The sequence below is a fragment of the Gopherus flavomarginatus genome, chromosome 14 (assembly GCF_025201925.1).
Source record: "Gopherus flavomarginatus isolate rGopFla2 chromosome 14, rGopFla2.mat.asm, whole genome shotgun sequence".
Classification (NCBI taxonomy): domain Eukaryota; kingdom Metazoa; phylum Chordata; order Testudines; family Testudinidae; genus Gopherus; species Gopherus flavomarginatus.
Window position 1 is genome coordinate 32,936,768 of NC_066630.1, and position 22,720 is coordinate 32,959,487.

At 39.9% G+C, this 22,720-nt stretch overlaps 1 protein-coding gene across 4 annotated transcripts in view; it reads right to left on the reverse strand.

Moving 5' to 3' along the window:
• Positions 1 to 1,024: 1,024 nt before the first annotated feature.
• The window catches only part of SLC12A4 (solute carrier family 12 member 4), a 107,733-nt gene continuing 86,037 nt past the window's right edge, over positions 1,025 to 22,720 (reverse strand). For all 4 annotated transcript variants that reach the window (XM_050922685.1, XM_050922684.1, XM_050922687.1 and 1 more), the window contains exons 9-24: positions 21,897 to 22,061; positions 21,699 to 21,797; positions 20,199 to 20,256; positions 18,490 to 18,664; positions 17,171 to 17,289; positions 16,582 to 16,680; positions 15,840 to 15,959; positions 14,192 to 14,296; positions 12,725 to 12,893; positions 11,690 to 11,885; positions 11,112 to 11,281; positions 9,197 to 9,328; positions 9,002 to 9,109; positions 7,997 to 8,181; positions 4,389 to 4,522; positions 1,025 to 2,644 (exon numbers count right to left, since the gene is read on the reverse strand). In XM_050922685.1, coding sequence (XP_050778642.1) covers positions 2,553 to 2,644; positions 4,389 to 4,522; positions 7,997 to 8,181; positions 9,002 to 9,109; positions 9,197 to 9,328; positions 11,112 to 11,281; positions 11,690 to 11,885; positions 12,725 to 12,893; positions 14,192 to 14,296; positions 15,840 to 15,959; positions 16,582 to 16,680; positions 17,171 to 17,289; positions 18,490 to 18,664; positions 20,199 to 20,256; positions 21,699 to 21,797; positions 21,897 to 22,061 — 2,126 coding nt within the window. In that variant the 3' untranslated portion in view covers positions 1,025 to 2,552. The remainder of the gene's footprint in view (positions 2,645 to 4,388; positions 4,523 to 7,996; positions 8,182 to 9,001; positions 9,110 to 9,196; positions 9,329 to 11,111; positions 11,282 to 11,689; positions 11,886 to 12,724; positions 12,894 to 14,191; positions 14,297 to 15,839; positions 15,960 to 16,581; positions 16,681 to 17,170; positions 17,290 to 18,489; positions 18,665 to 20,198; positions 20,257 to 21,698; positions 21,798 to 21,896; positions 22,062 to 22,720) is intronic.

The window sequence follows — 22,720 nt, forward strand, 5'->3', positions numbered from 1 at the left end:
CAGGTACCTACAGTACTCTGACACATTTGTAAATAAATAACATGAAAAATTCAATGAGAATTGAGCCTCAGCACTGGTTTATAAACAATCTGAAAAACTGCATTTCTTCAAGTGAACAAAACTTCCAAATGACTAGCACTCTAGCTCCCTCTTGTGGATTTGAGTGTCTAAACGTCAACGTTTTGCTATAAAAGCTAAGCTTCAATAGCAGAGTACCGCAGTGGTCTTCACGGAAAATACTGCTCCGCTGTGAGTTTCGTAAAAAATGGTGTCCACGAGAGACAGCACAGATTCATGCTGCCAGAGCCTGGGCTCCAGCACAGTTAGTTTTTAAGCAAAAAATCAGTTCTCCAGTACAGAGCAAGCCCCAGGGTCCTTAATTGTGCCAGCGCCCTTCAAAACTCCATCCCACATTTCAGACATATTTTACTGGGAGCGACCCATGTGTCCTTTCCCTCTAAGGAAGCAGTTCCCTAAACAAGGGTGTGAATTGTCTTAGTGGGGTTTAGAAGGGGGAAAGAACAAGCACGGAAACGTGAAGGGCAGTTCAATGTAGTACCCACCCATCAATGACTTGACATGCTGGATTGTTTTGCCAAAGTTCTGGCATACACACACCGATTATATTGGGGCTACCCTGATAGCAGTGCAGAGAGCAGGAGTGCCTGCAACAGGAAGATGAGATCAGAAAAACAGAATATGTGACATAATTCCATAATGATACCTCTGTGCCCACACTGGGTAAGACATCTCTATCCACCCCAGGTTACACTGTGCTCCACACCATGGCAACCCCAATATACACAGGTACAGATATGAGCATCTCCTAATTAAATAAAAAAAATTCCCAGCCCCTGCCATTTCACTAACAGATACTTTTGTACAGTATTAATTGTAACCATCCAGTAAAAACACCTAGGTGTCATTATGACCAAGTCAAAGAAATATTTGCATAATGTGAAGTGGCACATTATCTTTCAACAATAGAAGAGGAGGAGAAGGAAAGAAGTTAGAGGGTCACACATTTGGAAACTAGTAAGTTTTTAATACAATGTATCATCAGTCTGTGGAACTCACGGCTACTAGAACTCAAAACATTTATATGATTATATCAACTGCTATCCTAGACAGAATTAAAAAATGTATCAAGTGTATCAACTTTAATGCTTCAGTATATGCCTACCACTAACAGTTAAGGTGAAGAGAAAGTCCCTCCTGTTCCTCCCATAAATATGTTAGCACACAATTATCTATTATCGGGTATTATATACCAGGTAATGTCAGACAAGACTTTGGCTGGGATGTCAATTCTTACGTTCCTTTAACAGTTAGCAGTCTATGCAGCTGTAGTTGAGCAATTCCAATTCCATACAATAGAAAGAATGGTGTGTGCACACTAGCTATTGCATTACAGCATACAGAACTCCACATTGCTTAATAATTAAGTGGATGTAACATTTTATTGAAAAAATATGATCCTTCTGTACAGTAAGTATAATTTAATGGGCTTGGTAAAAGACAAGCCTACAAAAAAGCAGCTTCTGTACTTGTGCAAGTGCAACCCGTTGCTGTGTGCAATGCAGCATCTCTATTTCCATGTACTAGATTCTCAATATACTCAGAATCATACAATGATGGGCGGCAGGAATTTTAAATGGGGAAGAACTGCACAGGACTTATCTTCGATCCGCTGATGGTTTGAAATTTGATTTAAGAAACCTCTCTGTGAAACTCCTAGACTGTTTGCATCTGTGTTTCCAATGTTTCTAACAAATAAATATAAAAATAAATAGGGACCTGCCTCCTCCACAGAACTGTAAGTCTCAGAAGCTACACACTGTTTGTAGCAATCTACATACATAATCAACTATATCAACATAATTTATTTAAATCTATAAATGTATTAAAGTATAAATTCTTATCCAATACTTGAACTGTAGTTCTGGACATGAACCCACAAAACAGTAGGCTGGCAGACACTTCTTACAACTTAGTGTTTTGTTTAGAAAATGTATTATAGGTGAACTTCAGCAGAAACTAACTATATAATGTCATCCTATCCCCATAAATGAATATAAAAGCTTTTAAAATCTTGTTACAGTAACTGACTTTTGAGTCCTAACTTTATACACAGTTTCTAAAACCCCTGCTCATTAGCACTGTTTTCTAAAAATAGGGTTAGTGTTAAAACTACATTCACAAATGCCAGAGCATCAAAGCAGAAGCCGAGTAAAAATGTAGATTCATGATTCACTTGTGTTGCCAGTTGGATGGTATACTACTGCAATACAAAAGATATGTATGTAGCAACTGGACTGTCACTTGACAGAAAACCAATAGAACCAGTACTAAGATCTATGGCATACTGTAAAGGTTGGTGAGAAAAGTCTAGTAAGTCATTCAGGAGACTGGATGGATGATGGAAAGTCTGTGTTTGTTTGAGGGGAGGAGAGAGAGAAAGAGAGAGAACCTATTTTCTTCTCCATTTAAAACTGGAATGTCCTTTGTCATCAAGAACGTAAATGTGCGATGGTGAAGAAAACTGTATTAAATCAAGAGTAAATGGTGATGACTTCACGGCCACCTCCTCTAACAAGTAATACTCTCTCCAAGCCCTCTGTCAAAACCTCCAGGAATTCCATATCTGTATCAGTAAAATCAAGGACAAATGGTATTTTATAACTTAAATGCAGACACTGAGCCACTGGCATCCTTTTTACTGAACAGTAATACAATAACAATAAGCTTTCTAATATACTGAGTGTAACTAAATCTTAAGCAATTTCTTTAAACAATCCTCTTAGATTTCTTAAAAATGAATTTATTAGTATGTCAATTGCAAACCTTGGGAGACTGAGTTCTCTGAATAGTATGGGCAAACTTTTTAAAGAACTAGGACAGTTAAACTTTTGAAGAACTGGCAGAGTTAAAGTTTCTTAAACTGATAAAAACATTTCATATTCATGGCTGAATATGCTTTGAAAATGTTTATGCTCTGAAACCAAATGAAAGGCCAAACTACATTTTAGCAGTAAATTAATTTATTGCAACTTGATTAAATCTGACATATCTGTGTTGTCTATGTGGACCAATATAACATCAAGCACAAGATGTATGGGATGCCCCAGCCAAATTCTGAGTCATGTTTCAACCATATCCTAAACTTTTTTCAAACACTGCTCCCTTCAGAGTGCAAGCTGAGTCTATAACAGGGCAGGAGTGGACAGTTGTCCACCATGAGATTTTAATCCAAGCCAAACTTTAGTGGGATGTAAGGAAAGCAGAGGGACATCTGATTCATGGATACTACCCATGCTGCATCTATTCCTTAAACTTTGAGCTATACGAAGCTAAAAAAGCTAGTACGCCATTTTAATGTCACACAAAAACTCAACGTTTTCCCTGCTTTAGAAACACACCTGAATCCACGAAAGTCATGTATTATCCAAGCCACTTCCTGGGGAGGATGTCCATACTGCCTCCTAGGAGCATGCTCTAAACCTCTCTGAAAATGTGAACCGCCCTAGAAGTGCATCTTACTCACTCCTACAGATTCACAGTTGTAAATGTCAGACTGGCTAAATTTCAGTTGTTATAAAAATTTCCAAATTTAGGGACAAATAGACGATAGATTTGAAGTTACAATGTCAGAAGTAGATCTTTTGTTAGTATAATTAAACTAAGTGCCTCTTTAGAATCCAATCAGTAAGCGTTAACCCCTTTCCCCAAGTCTCCTTGTTGATTTTTGTGTAAAGGAATTCATTCTTATTAACTGCTTCAAAGTACAATAAGAAAAAGATAGCTACTATTCCTTGAAAGAGCAAACATCATTTCCACGTTAATGTCAGATTGTTTAGCCTCATTCTGTAGGAGGAAAAACTCCTGCTACTGAATTTCCTTACTGTTGCCAAAGCTTATGAATGCAGGCCCAACAGAGAAAATGAAACTAAGAAAGGAGTGTAGACAAGACAGGTCAGGCCCTTTGATAGGTGACATTAGTAAAGCATCTTGGGTACAAAACAGGAGAGTGACAAGCAGACGTGATTTTCCCTTAAAAGTATTTACTGTATCTCAACAACCACGATTTACTACTTTCTCTCTGTGACCTAACTCCTGTCCTTGTTATATCTTTAGTTGTCCCCCGTAATTAATTGAGATCCTGACTTTGTGGAGCATCCCCTTAGGCTGAGGGAGGTCCTTTAGCAGTGGACAGGGTTCCGCCTGCGCACTACCAGGATCCCAACAGGACGATTTACTACTTTCATACCACTGGAACAGTAAGTTACACTTATTTTGCTTTAAATACATATCTTTGATAGCCAAAGTATAAGAACCTGGTTAGCTAGGGAGATTTCTGAGTATCATCTTGGCTTTCCTTCAAAGGATACAGTTTTCATCACCATCTATGTTCTTTGGAGGGCCAGGCATGTTGAGAAGAACAAGTCTGGCATCATGGGATCTATTTACAATTACTTCATTTAACTTCACTGCTGTGTGCATTCTTCTGACATTTGACTGGTTCCTGTTGAAGAATCACATGTTTACTGTTAGAAAAAAAACTTGTAAAACTGAACTGGGAAAAAATCATTACAAAAATATCTTATAATGACCATATCTACAAAATACTATTTAAAAAGTCAACTAATCAAACACTTTTTCCCCCAGGTTTTATTTGAAAAGTACAGAGTTATTTGTACCTCCACGTGTTTAGAGCTAATACTATTCCACTAGTTTTTGTGATCTGTGTTTGGAAGGCATCATTTAACTTATTTCCCATTCCATTGCTGGCCTCGGTCTCTCCTAAGCAGCTATTGCCAGACTGCATGAGATAAGAAATTCACCTTAAGATCACCAGTACAAATATAAACTCTATTGCACCAAGGGTCTCATCTACTGACTCACTGATGACAATGGTAACAGTCTCATTGACTTCCAGGGGCTTGGGATCAGGCCCAAACTGACAAGACATAGGCTGGAGTGGATGGTTATCGAATATTAAAAGTGGAAAATACCAAGGTCCTCCACTGTGACCTCAGATCACAGTTGAGCTGGAATTCTTGAAGTGAGTGTCTCCGTCAACAACTTGTAACAACCTAAGGAGCGTTCCACCACACCAGCAGGGCTTTCAAGCAGGGCATTATGCTCCTACATGGGAAATAAATCACTAGCCCCATGCATTCGCACAAGGGGAATAAGGCACTGTCCCCTTCCTCTGTTGCATGGGCCACCCATGTCTCGGGTTTCAGTACAGAAAGGAGAGCCGAGCCATTACTGCCCCCTTGCACCGGTCAGCACAGCCAGCATGCCAGATGTGGTACATTGTGCTGAGTGTAAGCCCAGCACAGTTTACTTCCTCTGAATCACAGTCTGGTCCTTAGGCAGCATAACTATATGCGACCTCTTTCTCAGGGCACATGGCAAAACAATAGTCCAGGCCACACTGACCAAAAATCCCCAACTCAACACACTAAAGTACAGAAGAAATCCTAATTCGGAGAACTCCATGTCTCACAGATAACTCAGAAACTGGTGACAGCAACACCAGTCCACATTTCTAAGAAGTGCACTTGTGTTTTTTGAGCTGCAAAACACTCGTATCCTCACAGAAAGCGTCCAGGATTTATTACACTGAAAATCTGATCAGAGCACACCAATCCATGCTGAATAACAACTAGAGAGTCAGGGAGTCATTTTTAGGCAGAAGATGTCTCCTTCCAATAGGAAATTAACTATTAGTGTGACTAATAAGGGCTAAAAAGGGAGAACAAAAAAAAAGACAGACAGATGCAGACCTAAAGGGAAAATCAATTAGCCTTTGCAACTTGGATAAGGATTTCTTTATTACTATTGATGTTTTTCAGGAAAGGGGGATAGATAAGTACCCATTTTACATGCTACAAATTACGGTAACAGGCCTTACTGAACTCATTTCTTTTCTGGAGGCTTTTTTGGTTTTGAAGTCAGTTTAATTTTAGCTTTCATCTTGTGATGATTAATTGGATTGTATGTTTGTTGACATTTTGTAAAGGAATAAATTTCCCAAAACATTCAGGAAGTGGCAGATACACTGAAGTGATTTGTTTGCATTACTTTACCAAGAAACAGTCCTGCTGCACAGAACTATTTAGGAGCAAGATTTACAACAGTGTACAACTTGCCCAGTTTGGAATACTTTCCTTTTGATGTCATGCTATGGCCATATGTTTTACTGAAAAAGTGAGCACAGTCTCTGCCTCTTCCATGTCAGAAACAGAAAGGTCACAGACAAGAGAGACAAGACATCACTGTACTATAACTAGGGGAGATGAGGAAGGAATTGTTATTTTTGTAATCAACTTTTGGAAGAGTTCTAAAGAGACAAAACACATTTTCAAGGTGACTCTTAAAACTGGCATCTATCCAGAGAGCTGAGAAAATGCCGTTTAGTATGGTGTAGGCATGAAAGGAATGGTTCACTCAGGCTCTAGGAGAGACTACGAACAATGTTCCTTTGGGGACAGGACTGGGGGCATGTGCAGACAGAACTGGACCCGAAAAGAATCTCATTTCAAGCTGCTATGCAAACTATTGCAAACAATGGAGAGTAAAAACATTCAAACGATAGTAAAAGCACTTTGACCGTGTCCTTTGCGTATTTAAGCTTGTGAGAAAACTACAAAGAGCTAGAGAAGTTCAAGTTAGCACTGTCCCGAATTTCTGTTCTGTGCAACAGGCTGAACTTTGGCTTTCCCACCATCTGATATTGTGCCCCAACAATAACACACATCCTTTGATCACCCAAACGGAAGTAGGCCATTCTTGAATACACAATTAAATGTTCAAACCTGACATTGTTTTTCCCTGAGTCAGTCCTGGTTAGACAGGGTAACTCTTGCAGACTTTGCTTTATGCTATTTCTAAGAGACTTATCACCTTAAGAATTAAGGACCCAATCTCGCACCCTTTAAAGGCAATGGCAAATTTCCCTCAACTTCAAGCATGCAGGATCAGGCCCATTGTTCAGTATCAAATGTAGGCTAATAATGTCATTCCTTTTCATCTAGGGAGAATTCTATATCTTCCCACTCCTCTTCACCAAAAAACATTTTTAGACAATTAGCAAAAAAACTTACAGGTTTTCCCACTCTCTGAAAGCATGAAAGGGAGATAAGAGTACATCAATTTAAATTTAAACACAGAATTTCTATGGATTTTTAAGAGTAAACTATGCTAGAATTACCTATACCAATGAATAGGAATTTCAAACACTCAGGAATTTTCATGGAGTTACTCAGCAGTGGGATGTGGCTATGAATACTAAAAAAAAAAAAATCCCCAAAGTTCTAGAATTGGCCCTTAAGTTGTGGCTTCATAAAAGATGGAAGAATTGTTTGTAATCCCTTATGTAATAATATCAAGTATCAGAGGGGTAGCCGTGTTAGTCTGGATCTGTAAAAGCAGCAAAGAATCCTGCGGCACCTTATAGACTAACAGATGTTTTGGAGCATGAGCTTTCGTGGGTGAATACCCACTTCTTCAGATGCATCTGAAGCAGTGGGTATTCACCCACGAAAGCTCATGCTCCAAAACATCTGTTAGTCTATAAGGTGCCGCAGGATTCTTTGCTGCTTTATGTAATATATGTGTATCTGAGACCATCCAGCACTAGTTTATTGGCAGATACACATATATTACATAAGGGATTACAAACAATTCTTCGATCTTTTATGAAGCCACAACTTAAGGGTCAATTCTAAACTTTGGGGATTTTTTTTTTTTTAGTATTCATAGCCACATCCCACCTTTAAGCTTAGCTCTGCATTAGGGTGACTAACTGCTGACTTTCCACTGTTAAAGCCTTAAACATTTAAATGCAAGAGAGACTTGTGCAATACTAAACCATTTTTTTAAAAAGGAAGTCAAGTTATTTTGTCATTAGGGATGACGTACAATGGACAGCAGCACAGCAAAACTTTAACCCCAAGAGGTCTGAGATATCGGCCCCAATGAGACTCACGGTTTAATACTGATCAGTTCTCTGAAGTTTTCCACTGCAGTGTTCCGGTTCCGTTTTTCAGAGTCACATTTCTCTTTTGTCCATGTCATCTGAATTTTATCAGGTACTGTCTCCCCCTCATCTTCTTCATCCGAGTACAGGCTTTCCAGCCGTATTATAGAGTGTCTGTCCTTTACCAGCTGGGCCTGAGAAGTGTTTAAATGGCAAGTTGAGTTCTACTTTCACAGGTTAATTTTATCTTTTCCGGATCCCTTTCACCAATTAAATAGTTCTTATTTCATTGTACTCTTCACCTGTGTTCAGGAGAGGAGCCAGAGCAGTTCACTAACACAAAGAGCAAATAGGATTATGGTGCATATGAGTCAACCAGAATATGGACCAATGGCGGTGTCTCTATACAGAGAAATAGAGAACTTGACATCGTAAAATAGTATGGAACCTGGCAGCACAGATTGACCCCAAGCTGATGAAAACTGTTCTGCTCAGATGGAACAGGATAATACAAACTGAAGAGCTTTGGTGGCCAAGTGAATTAGTTGCCTTGTTCTACCAGAATCCAAGACACGACATAAACCCACACTAGCAAAACAAGATGCGTCATGAACTGGGACAAACCCAGGATATCGCATGTATCGGAAACTCAGGACTTTCAAGAAACCTCCTCAGACTTGTATTCTGAACTAACTGGGCATCACATAATCATTCAGGGAAATGCACAAAAGGCTTTTTACAGCTTATGTGACCACCATACATTCCTTCCTAAGACAAAGCTTTTCTAGCATGGCTCCATGAGTGCAGGCAAGATGTTAACCAATAGGAATAAACCTAGTTTTCAGACATAGAAACTGAAAAGGCTACACTGAATGTTCGTTTTCTTCAAGATGTGAGAAGTGTCTGTGTATTAACTGATGAAGGTTTTACTATGCTATATGAAGGATTTGAAATGGTACTAGGAACAGCGCTTGCATTCATCCACCTTAGCTTTTTCTATAGTGAATGACATACCTCTCTTTCCCTTTCGGTTTTGGTCAGTCTCATTTGCCTCAGCATCTGAGATCTCTGCTCCATCATTAGGGTCCGCTCGTAGGTATAAGCTGAAATATCACTGTTTTGCTGCAGAAATAAGAAAAATATTCCTCTTTGTAATCAAACAACTTACTAGCATTCAAACTTTAAGGAGAAATAGGATCAATCCCTTACCATTTCTACCACTTCCACCTCTGCCTCTATTCGTAGTTGATAAAGGAAAGTAGCCAGGTCCTTCTTCATCTGAATGCTGTTGTCATCCATCTGGGCTACTGTGAAAATTCTCATTTTGCACTTTCTCCAGACCTATGGGAGAAAATACAAGCTCTTAAAACATGTGTACCAACAACTTCTTTTCTGCACAGAACAGAACTATAATAAATATAGCACCCTTGTTTTCCAACATAGTTATTGTACTGGGCTTATGGATTTTTTTTAAACACATCCATATTGTTGACTTTCCCATCACAGAAATCAAGCATAGTTTAGGAGCACTGCTGACGCACTGTGTTGACAAACTGAGATGATTATCAAGCATGACTTTAACAAACACAGTTAATGAGCCATTAATGTAAGGCAGGCCCTAAATTTGTATCCAGATTTTCTTTTGGCTTAAAGATAACAAAGAAAAGCCATTTGAGGCCAGCCCGATGATCCTATGAACTAGAACTTAAGAAAAATCCCAGTTCGGTTTCTCACTAGCGAGTCTGCACATTTTTCACTGCTATGTTTCCCTTGACAAAACCCATGACTTTTGGGAGGGAGGGAGAGGAGATACCTCAATAAAACCTTATTCATTCACCCTGGTCTGCTTGTTGGTGAGTCTGCCACAAAATCTTGACATATTTCATTCTTCTGGGGTGTTTTATGATCTTTATATTCTTTTAAACTTCAACAAAAAATAACTTAATATTGGTGTGTTATATGCCAAGGTTTGGTGAGATTAATTTTTTTCTTGCATTCCTGTCACGACAAAACCAATCATAGCCATTACATTGGCTGATAAGTTTCCTGGTCCCATCAAGTGACCCAAAGCTGAAGCGGCTTCAGGAGGCTTAATATTTTCCCATCCAGCCTAAAGCCATGATGTAGGGACCAGCAAGTTACCTGCAGAGGACAAACTGGGAAAAAGTCACCAAAAATCCCCAGGGCACTATATTTTAAAAGCACAACATTTTGGACACAATGGGCATAAATACTCTCTTATTTTTAAAAGATACTGCACTACTGAAAGATTTTAAATTTTCTTATTTTAACCATCTCTTCTGATGACCGAGAGGTTAGTGGATTCCTTTCACTTAAGGAGACCTAGGTTCCTCCTCTTTGTCTTTAATAACCACCACACTTTGGAATAATGGGCTGCCTCTTCCAAGGGAGGCCAGGAGATGGAGCAACGCAAGGCAGCTCAGGAGAGGTGCAATCATTGGTAACTATGGGATAGAGAGAGAGATAACTTTTAAAATGGTATCCATAAGCAGTCTGCTGAGTCGTTTATGGTACATTTCTTATTAAATTTACATAGCTATCAACAGAAGACTGTGCAAGTCTTTTGGGGGAAAGATAGCTCAGTGGTTTAAGCATTGGCCTGCTAAACCCAGGGTTGTGAGTTCAGTCCTTGAGGGGGTCATTTAGGGATCTGGTGCAAAAAACTGTCAGGGACAGTGCTTGGTCCTACTGTGAAGGCAGGAGACTGGACTCAATGACCTTTCAAGGTCCCCTCCAGTTCTATGAGATAGGTATATCTCCATATTTTTAAAAAAGGTCAAACACAGCTACAGGGACTCTGCCTTTTCAATGCAGTACCTTTCATTTTTTTTAAAAGGTAAAAATTTCTGAGTTTGTATGACCACTCCTGCTATGATCACGTAGGAAAAGATACACTCTGCTAATATAAGAATGTATTGTGCATGAGCAGAATGTACATGTGGGTCAAAAAACATTTTTTATAAATATATAATACAAGAAAAAACGTATTGAGAGAACAGTATGAGGATCTTCACTTATTGTTGGCTCACTGTTCCACACCATACACTGACGCATACATAGTGGTAGGCAGATGAATTTGTTCTCTAGCTCTTTTCATCCTTACTTTATGCTGTTTCAGTAGAAAAGGAAGCAACATCAACATGCCTCCATCATGCACAATCCACCACACATCAATGTTGCCTTCGTTGTAACGTTCATGGTTGCTAGGATAGAAAGACACATTTTTGGGCACCAACAGAGCCAGATGGGCAGCAGTTGTACAACGCACAGTATCTGCAGGGAAGGGGAAGACAGCAGAAAGTCACTTTTCTATGGTACTGTAAGAGAAAATTATAGTGGAAAAGGCTATTCAGCAAGCAAGTGCCACCTACCCATAAAATCACCACTCACGTAAAATACATGTATTTACTCCTTTTGTGTAACTGTGCAACTATAAAGGCTTTTTAACTGAAAAAATGGTATTGTTTATTAAAAACCATTTGAAATGGTATATAGACACAAATACCTGTCAATGAGTGCCATTATTTTACTTTTTACTTTTTTTGTTAATATTCGTGCAAATAGTGGGAAAGCGATGCTGAACTTGCAGAATAAATCTGTTCAATCAAAAGTACAATGTGTGTAGAGTAGTACAGAGAACTTGGTTCTACGTGTCTAACCACATCACATATTACAACTAACCTATAAATGTTTTCCAGGCTCTCGCATCTTCACTTTGTCTCCAGCCATACGGCCATCCCAAAACCACAGTGTTGTGTTTCATGCCACCTAGTCCACAGGACTGTATCAAGTGGGCAATTCCTTCTCGAACCTTGGTGGCTACAACTACTTGACAAAATCCTTTCACTTTCTCAATTTCAATCATGTTCTTAATAGTCTGGAAGACAGGCAAGGGAAAAAAGTTCTCCATTAAAATGAACTCAGGTCCTTTATATCAACTGATTATTATATTTCTTATGCATGTTCATGCTGTCATCTGCATATACTCATCAGGGGCAGTTTACTGCCCTATTTTGAGTAATGAAGGACAGGAGAATCATATGTAGTATAAGGCTTCATATGCTGTAAGACTTTATAACAAGGCTGCAAGATATAAACAGAACAATAATTTCATCCGTAGCAAGAGGTTATCCCACAGATACATGAATTAGCTTTCCATTTTTAAAGTACTGTCTCCCACATCTTCAAGAACAGCTTGGGGGATGGGGGGCTGGGAATATCATGGTATCCTGTGACTAAGCAGATGTAAATGATTAAGCATTAGGAAAGGTGCAATGGACTTTAAGTCTTCTACCGCTACATCGAATAAGCAAAATACAGCAAATGGGATGGGTTCAGAATGGCTATTGTGATGTTTCCAGATCAGTTCAGAAAATTACAGACCACATCATCCCTTACGTGAATCAGTCGACATAATGAAACATTAGTTCTCTCATTTGGGTGACAACGTGTCCTGTTAAATGAGCTAGAGATGTATACACATACGATCTAGAACTTAATGCCGCAGCCATGACGTGGTTTTTAGATCTTCAGACCCTCCCAATTCAGCAGCAGACTTAAGCATGTCTTTTAACACTTTTGGGCAACAGGCATCTAGTATGCTTGTGTTTAAGAGCTTTGCTTTACTGGAGCCTGCTTTACTTTCCACGAAGTTTAATAAATATTCACTACAATTGTGTAAAATCATTATTATATGTCAATAGTTAAAGCACGCACCTGTTCAGCAGCTTGGGCCTCTCCATAACTCTCCAGAAAATTTCCTTGGATCACTGTCCCTATAATAGTCAAACCTTTGCCAGCTTTCAGCTGAGAAGCAAATGTTAACAACCTCGGATACTTCACGTGCAAATCTTCATCTAATTTCAGAAGCACCAGCAATTGAGGCCTAGAAGAAAAGAAAAAGCAGTCCGGGTAATACTTACAAAACTTTTTTTTAAATGTTTGCCTCACTAGTTATCATAATTATGCTTCAGCATTAACACTGATACCCACACCAGTGAAGTACTATCTCTGCACCATATGTACTGAAAGGGCAGTACTTGATATTTTATTTCTTTAGACAAAGCAGATCTGGAATACTGTCTGGAGAGTCTTCTTCCACGTGGGTTTGAAGAAAGGATTTTACTAGTCAGAGACATCTGCATTAGCATTTTACTCACAGAGGCTGATTTTCAGGGATCTGCCCAATACAAAACACATTGCATACTACATTTATGCAATAATACTACCTTCTAGGTCTGTATGGATACTGTGTACCAAACACATGGGAATTAAGATTACATTCCAAATAGACAAATGAATTTCACCTTCTTCTGACATGTGAGATACATGCAACTTCAGTCTGACATTATCAACATTTGGATTTTCTTTCCCAACATTCAGCTATGAGTAACACAATACCATGATGTATAGGATTTTGTTTGTATTATTTAAGGTAGACTTCTGCTCCTCTCGATAGATAGAGGAGTGCTCAATATCCCCATACAGTAGTGCTAGTTAGCAACATAACACAAGCTAGACTGAGCTATGCACTTCAGAGATGAAAGTCATGGAAGAGTACAAGTTTACCTTTCAGTTAATGAGGATTTCTCAGCCCCCTAAGCCTTACTATTTTCCAGCTGCTGCACGTAGAACTCTGCTCTCTCAGAGCAAAATGCATGTTGCCCATGTAATCCGGCTGCATCCAGCTGAAGTGCAGAGGTTAGAGGGAGAAATCCTTGGTCACTATTCCAGTTTTAAAGCTGGAGCCACATCAGCAACCTCTGTGCCACTACTGCAGGATATTAGGCCACTGCATTCCTGGAATCACAGATCTTGTGAATCATTCCCCAACTCCACTTTCTGAACTAGCCTACACAGGGCCTGAATCAAGACTCCATTCACATCCCAGAAAAGATGGGCTGCTGCTCTGTCTCTGCAGGACACCCCCAGTGTAGTTAATGTAGCAAGGAATACCTTACATGGGCTGCGTGCATTTCACACTAAGTGTGCAGTACTTACTCACATGCTTTGACTCCCATTAAAAGATTGAGTTCTTAAACTGCTTTTGTATTTTAAGATAGCAAAGCTCCAGTCCAGTTCCAAGCAAATTATTTACATGTAAATTGTGGGCATCGTTTTGAACCCTGCACATGCAACCAGAAGCTCAGCAAAATCTGCATTTTGCACATCCAAAATGCCTACCTCCAGTTCTTGGTGTGGGGAGGACCTTCTTCCAGTCTTAGCAAGGCATATCTGGCAGCACTGAGTGACAGACCCCGAATACCGTCGCCCCATTCCTTCTCTGCACTGCAATGAATCACATATTTTAGTGAATACATGGTTTGAGATCTGCTGATGAAAAGTGATATATAATGACCTAGGTAGTATTATTTCAGCAGTGTTTAACTTCCTTGCTCTTGCATAGAAGTCATAATTACTTTATAACAAATTTACAGATGTGCTTCACAACCTAATGTACTCACTGGGCTGAACTGCAAGATGTATTTCAAGCAAACACATCAGAGAATCATAGAATTGGAAGGGACCTCGAGAGATTATCTAGTCCAGTGCCCTGCACTCAAGGCAGGACTAAGTATTATCTAGACCATCCCTGATATGTGTTTGTCCAACCCGCTCTTAAAAATCCCCAGCGATGGAGATTTCACAACCTCCCTAGACAATTTATTCCAGTGCTTAGCCACTCTGACAGTTAGGAAGTTTTTTCCTAAAGTCCAATCTAAACTGCCCTTGCTGCAATTTAAGACCATTGCTTCTTGTCGTATCCTCAGAGGTTAAGAAGAACAATTTTTCTCCCTCCTCCTTTTAACAAACTTTTATGTACTTGAAAACGGTTATCATGTCCCCTCTCAGTCTTATCTTCTCCAGACTAAATAAACCCAATTTTTTCAATCTTCCCTCATAGGTCATGTTTTCTAGACCTTTAATGATTTTTGTTGTTCTTCTCTGGACTTTCTCCAATTTGTCCACATCTTTCCTGAAATGTGGCACCCAAAACTGGACACAATACTCCAGTTGAGGCCTAATCAGCGCGGAGTAGAGCAGAAGTATTCCTTCTCGTGTCTTGCTTACAATACGCCTGCTAATACATCCCAGAATGATGTTTGCTTTTTTTGCAACAGTGTTACACTGTTGACTCATATTTAACTTGTGATCCACTATGACCCCCAGAACCCTTTCTGCAGTACTCCTTCCTAGGCAGTCGTTTCCCATTTTATATGTGTGCAGCTGATTGTGCCTTCCTAAGTGGAGTACTTTGCAATTTATAAATCACTCCTGTCTGTGGTTGAGATTTCCCTGGGACATCATGTGTGAACCACACCATGTGCTTCACCATTGGATTTGTGAACGATGAAGTAATACAGCCAAACTACCAGTCTACGAGACTGAAAATAACAATCTCATGCATCCCAAGCCAGGCTAAGTTTGTGTGCTGGTTCTCTCCCCACAAGACTCTCTAAAAACCTTACTGCCTGGCCAATTTATGAAACAAAAGGAATGGCTTTAGATAAGGTTCCTTCAGGCCTCCTTGGCTAGAAGTCGTCAAAGTTCAAGGAGGGTAAAGTGGAGCAGAGAACTAGATCCCCAAAATAGGCCCCCAATTTCCGCTAACACAGAGATTTCAAGAAACATTTTGCAGATGCTTACCCAAGAAACATGTCCTGATCTAATAAATTCTTTCTGGAATCACCACCGCAGAGCAGTTGCAAAAATACTCTCACATAGGAAACTAATACCATAGACACAAAGCAATGCCCATTCATGTGCCGAACCAATAAATGGTAAGTAAGTCCAAGTCTCCCCTTACCCTTCTCCTTCTGAAAATACTTACCCTTGATATTCAATGTACTTGTAAATCATGCCAGCAATGAGCATAGCCACCAGAGCATAATACCAGGATGAAATGAACATCAATGCAAGACAAATACTCATGCCTAAAAATGATAAAGCCCTGGGAGGGGAAAAAATAGTTATTAGCAAGTACCTGGGGAGAAAAAGCTAAAAGCTTGAAGTACCTGCCACAAACCCATTGGTTATTTTAGTTGCTTTCCCCCTTGATGTTTCTCACCTTCTGTATCCTCTCTCCCGAAGAGATGGCAGTAAAAAGCAAACAATAACTTCCATCACCACAGTTGTAATATACTTTATTGTGGGGATGACACAATTTCTGCATTAATCACCACAATTCTGGTCCACACTAAACAGAGGAGTTTCTTCCTGCATCCCTGACTACTACCAGATGGATGGAAGAAATCAAGCAGCCTTAACTGAGTCCCTCCTGACAGCGCCAGGGCACTGCAGAATCTTTCCATCTTCTCAGCCACCCTAAGGTGGCCCAAGACACAATTTCAGAAATGAGGTGCCTGATTAAGGTCCTCCATGGCTAGCTGCAAAAGCCACCTATAGAAACATTCCACGCCTGTGATCAGCAGCAGAAAACACACACTAACATCCCCTCTATTAGAAAGCTCTTCCCTCATATGAAGGGCTAACGACAGTCTTCCAAATCCCCTCAGTAGACCACAGAATACGGACTAGAGTAAACCAAAGAATACACGGAATAATTTGCTTACCAATGATAGTATTTAAATCGGGGCCGCCAATTTGGAGTTCTTAAAAGTGTTTGTACTGCACATGCCAGATTGACAAAGAGGTAACACATCAAGAAAAACCTGTAGAGAAGGAACAATTTAGCATGTCAGTTTTTGACACAAACTGTAATAATGGAAAGGTCTGAATGTCACCCACATAACACCAAAACAGTATCTGTTTTGCCACAAGAGGCTATATCTCCAATTTGTCACTAAAGACAGGCCTAAACTGTTAATACAAATTAGATGTAAAGGTCAGAGACTCTTTACAAAGGAAGCTAACCAAATTCCTTCTGTCCAACTGCTGAGCACCAAACATGATATGGTTTTCTATAGGGAAGACCAATCCAGCTTTGTCAGAAAAAATGTTCACTCATGATATATTTCAGAGGCATGACAATGTACATGTTCACTAAGATGGATGTCAGGTCATTTGTAGTCCTTAAATAAATGGAACTTCTGTTCCAGTAACTGTTGTATTTATTTAAAATAGAGGTTCTAAAAGGTAATAAGTTAACAGACTTCAAAAGCCTGCCATATCTGTCTTGTAAACAGTAACTTTGTTCCTTACATGGAGAGAATTGGAGCCACCATGTCAAGGGAAGCTATAAGAATTCCAAGTTCAGCAATTAATGCTGTTAGCAGAAGCGCCCATGTTGGTTCACCATTTGCTTTCCCATGGCCAAAAACCTGAACAAAAAAAGAAAAGGAACATGATTTATTTGTACTATCACACTTGACTCATAGCTTAACTTGACACTGCTTACAAGTATGTTCAGTAACATTCTAAAATAAAATCTATTTCCTACTTCAAAGATAGTGTGGGGAGGGATTTTCATATCTTTCATTGAAGGACAAGGACAGGAGTCCAGCTAGCCTCTACTTCCAATCTCTAGTCCATTGAGTTTGATGTCAGACTCCATGATTTGGAAAAATATTCATCCAAATCCTCCCTTCAATGCACACCTGCCTTTTTTTTTTTTATTTTAAACATAGACCCTCACTTTAAAATCTAGTTTTAGAGTGAGGAATCCTTGTCCATCTCCCTTTCTTCCCGTTTCTAGGAAGAAAAGCCTTCCCCTGCTTTAGACAAGATTAAGCAAGAAGTTAGTCGGAGAAGAGGCAGTAGTGGTCTGCAACCAGTAGACAGCAACTAAAAAGTGAAGATATGGCTCCCACTCCAACACATGAAACCTGACTGGGGCCCTACTCTGGCAGAAACACCAAAGAAGGGTGAGAGATGACCAGTGAGGGCTTGTCTCCATTACCCGATGGATCGATGGGCAGCAATCAATCCAGCGGGGGTTGATTTATCGCGTCTAGTCTAGATGCGATAAATCGACTCCCGAGCACTCTCCTGTTGATTCCGGTACTCCACCAGTGCAAGAGGCACAGGCAGAGCTGATGGGAGAGCGTCAGCCATCGACTTACCACAGTGAAAACACCGCGGTAAGTAGATCTAAGTACATCGACTTCAGCTACATTATTCACGTAGCTGAAGTTGCATAACTTAGATCGATTCCCCCCAACCCCCAGTGTAGACCAGGCCTCACTCTCAAGGTCCAAATATCCCATAGCGAGAGGGGCTGGAGGAATCTCAGCGGTTACATTTGCTCCACTCCTCCTAGCACCAGATCAAAGTGTAGGCAGGGTTAGTAGTGGAGCTGGTAGGCTTGCAAGCAGGGACTGGGAGCTTGAAGTTTAGTGGCCTGATTTCTGCATAACCAGCCTGCAACTCAGCAATCAGGTTTCTGATATCTGCCAACTACATCTACATATTCCAATTTCCTTCTGCCGGTCTCCAGGAACATAACCTTACCCACTGGCTAGGCCAGGGGGGTTCGTGCATGCTGCGTGCAGCACAATGAACGTTATTTAATATTTACAAACCCATAGGAAAGGAACAATGTTGTCCTTGGCTATAGCTTGCAGTAGCCGGGGGGCTCCAGTGAGGCTCTGTAAGCCTGCTCCACAGGTAGAGAAGAATGAACCTATCACAATGACCCAAGGTGAGGGCCAAGAAAGTGTCCCCACCACTAAGTTCTTGTTCACTGCATCACCATACCTGTAGGATAAAGAAAGGTTAACCAGTCTTATATTTCACTTTGACAGAGTCTGTCTTATTCAAATGTAAGCCAACAAGAAGTATGTTAGCTTTTATTTAAACCAAAATTTCCAGCAACTTCTTGAACAGAAAACTGCAATATAGGAAAAAATCTGAATTAATAACCCAAGCGACCTCCAACAGCAAGCTAACCACTACTGAAAAGAAGGTTGCGCCCATTTTCCAAGGACAGCCATCTGAAAACTCGCTTCAGTCTTAAGTTATTTATAACACTTCTATTGCCTTGTTAACCAAGCACTCGTTTCTGTTCATCTGGTCAGAAGCCGTCCTTAGTACATTAAAACCAAGCTCTCCTATTTATTTAAACAACCAGTGACACCTTCGTTTTTCTGCCCTAAGTCTTTTAGCATGCAATAACCACCATTAAGTATGGAAATTGGTTGTACAATCCCCAATATCAGACTCATACAAAAAGCTTCAGTGATGATAGACCTTTTCAACCAGATTGTAGCCTCATGCCAAACTTTATTAACAAGCAGTTCCCTGCTTGTTCCCTGAGAGAAGATCTTCATGGGAGCTTTCAGAAATGCTGTTTGTAGAATCCAGCATTAGGATAACTATCATTACTTGATTTACAGGGTTAAGAACCTGAGGGTAAGAAACATGATCGTCAAACGTGGCAACATGTTTCTAATTATAAATGGTTGCTTGGATTTGACCATGTTCATGTCCCCTTTTTATTCTCAATTCACAAGTGAGATTTTGGTCTCAAGCATTTAAGGGAAACAGCAATCCTTCATATAAATACCCGTGAGCAAGACCACATGTGAGCAGACATGATCATGCACTATTTTAAAGAGCAGTCATTCTGTATTAAAAAGTTTCAGCCATTCAATCAAAGTATAAAAAATATTATCCTCCAACTTGTGCCCACAGTGCCCATGAGTCACAGAGAGCAAACTATTCATTGTAACAACTATCTGCTAAGATCACATTGGCCCAAGACTGTCTATACCATTAGATAAATTCTCACAAACAGTCAATACATTTGCAGAAATCAAAAATTAGTTTCTCAGGAGGAAAAAAGGGCTGAATTCATCAGATAATTTATTTGCAAGGAAAAATTTCACCAGGTCTAGTAAGGAGGCAGAAAGGGAGAACAAGGGAGCAAAGGGGAAATTCAATGTTTGGATAACATCAGCGGGTTTTTGATTTTCTAGAAAGTCAGAAATCGATCTTTGAACCTAGTACCCCTTGGAACTCAAAAGGCAACCCAGGATGCAAGGCAAAATGGGTAAAATGTTCTTCTGAAGACCCTACACTACTAGAGATTGGAGGGAACATTCACACAAAGCAGATGGAAGTGCAGAACCCATTCTTCCAAAGTATCCTTTACATTTTGAATGCAGATACGCCTAAGAGGCAGCTCTAGTGAGGTGGGGAGGTGAAGGCAAAGACTAAAACTTTCATTGGCCAAAGGCAGGGCACAACATTCCCTACCATGTTATAGGTAAAATATTTCACCATAACTTACTTATCTCTAAGAACAACGCCCTCTATGCATGCTCCAAATAGTAACACACTGCTGAAATCTTGAGTATAGAGTACATTAAGGAAGGTAATTTTATTTAGACATGATAAATCAATGCAATTATATTGAACATCATTAAAGCTCAATGTTTACCCCTGTGCAAATGATTATGATACAGTGGTATCCTCTATATAATCAGATATTATGATCACTCAAGGTATGCAGGGCAGTGAGCTGTTAATACCACCCAATGTACATATGTATCTTTAATAGTTAAGAGACAAATATGATTAAATTGTTGTTCCAAAATTCAAATTTAAGAAAGACTGGATTAAAGAGACATGGTCAATGTTTTTAATAAAATTAGTTTTACATTTCAGAACTCCTCCGTGGGAGCTGAAAGCCCTAAAGGAGACTGCTTTGAACAGGACGTTAACAGACCAAGTGGAGTGTAAGCCAGCAACCATGCCCCAGACAGAAGAGCTTCAGTCTGGCAGGAAGTGACCCAGTGAAAATGTAACTTTAGGAGATCAATTACGAATCTAGACACTTTGACAAACCCCTAAGGTCCTGGATGGAGACCAGGTGGAGTGGGCCCGGGTTGCCCTACCTTGCCTCCATACTCCCCTGTAAAAGCAGCCTGCTGGCCGGGACACCCTCTGAATGACTAGAAACTGTAAGGCCGCTGCCTGACCACTAAGCCAGCTGGTCACCAGACTGTCCCGTTACCTCAACATACAAACAACAACTTCTGGAATGATGAGGTCACCTCCAGAAGTACCACACGGGAGCTCTCTGGAAGACAGAAGGAGAATGACATGGAGTACAATGTCCCTTTGATGACAAAGGGCTCGGTCCTGATCTGCAGTTTGGCAGAAGTGTCAGCAGACAGGTTCATTTCCTGGTTCACATGTAGTTTGCAGAAGAGCTTATTAGCAGGATATCAGCAGCTAATTTTAGAGTGGTCTAGTCTACACTGATTCCTTTTATTCCAACTTTCCGTCACCACCCCAATTCCATTTCATATTTAACAACCTAGCTACTACAGCTTGCCATCTCTGGCTACTCTGATGTTCCCTTTTACACATTTCGCTTTCAAATTCTTAGACAGCACACATTGCCCTTCCTTTACTCAAAATAAAAACCTACTTGTTTTAAAAAGTACTGTGATCTAGAAATTCCTGTATTTATGGTCTTTCCCCATCTTACCAGCTGGCAGTGTTTTTAATGGATCTCTGCATTCTCCCAGCTCAAGATACCACTGACTGCTAGCCAGCTTTCTTAAAGGAGCAAGTAACAGCAGCCAGGAAGCAAAGCGATAGAGAGGGGAGGAAGTTACATACTCTCAGTTGAACCAGTGTTTATGTTCTTTTACTGACATATGACAATTGCAGTGGTATTTATATCAACTGAAAACAGTGCAGTGAACCAGGAACACAAATAATAATAAAAGTTCAATTGAGTCACAATATGCTAGACTTCTATTCTACTTTTAAAGGATACAGACGAGTGACGTGGTGACAATAGCCAGAATTGTTCCAACAGGAATAGATTTTTGCGCATCTTTGAGGTCTCCTGATCTGTTTGAACCAGCCATGATACCTAAACATGATTTCAGTTTAAGAAAATGTTTTTGGAAACACTACAAAAGATCATATAAAGTTAATTAAAAATCCCACAAAACCCTTTCCCAGTATTCACCAGTCACTGAAGGGAAGAAGATGCCAACTAGTACTGTGAAGGAAGTGGCTATATCCGCAAACACATAAAGGTGAAGGTTGCTTTTCAGCCCCGGTACATCAACTGATGGATAATCAGCTTTTTCCAGTATCTCTCCTTTCTCCATATAATTGCTCCACAGATTATCTGGGGGGCAGGAAGAGGGCAGGAAAGGGGAGTTACCACCCCAAAAAGAGAATAGTAAATACAGGCTAACCCAAACCTAACTTACTGAACTCTTAATGATCTACTCAAAGCAGTAACAGGCTGGAGTGAAACTTCGTGGGTTACTACAGTTACAAAACTAGACACATAAAACTTCCAAATCAGAAAAGGTTTCCATTGTATTTTCATGCAAACTTTTCACAAACGCAACGAACATGTTTGGATTATCACCTCACAAACCAACTGCATAGAAAGTTTTATGCAACATTTATTTTTTGATTCTCTAAAGTTAATGAACTGATGTATATCATTCTAACGTACCACTTAAATAGACTTGCTCTAACCAAAGCAACACAAGTTTAGCATTGCCACATAAATTAGGCATATTAGATGAAAAAGTTTAACATATACATAGTAACTGAAAAAACCTAAAGAGGTAACCCTGACCAGATATCTGGATGGAAGTTATTTTATTCTTTAGGAAGTGGAAGTAGTATGACTGCACAGATTTGCATTTAACTAATGCTTCAATAATGCATGGAATAAGCAGTGAGTATGTCTGCTGATCTTCCTTGTTAAATAGGAACTTTATGAACACATACACATCTCCTGCACACAGCAAATGTTCCCTGTACTTCTTT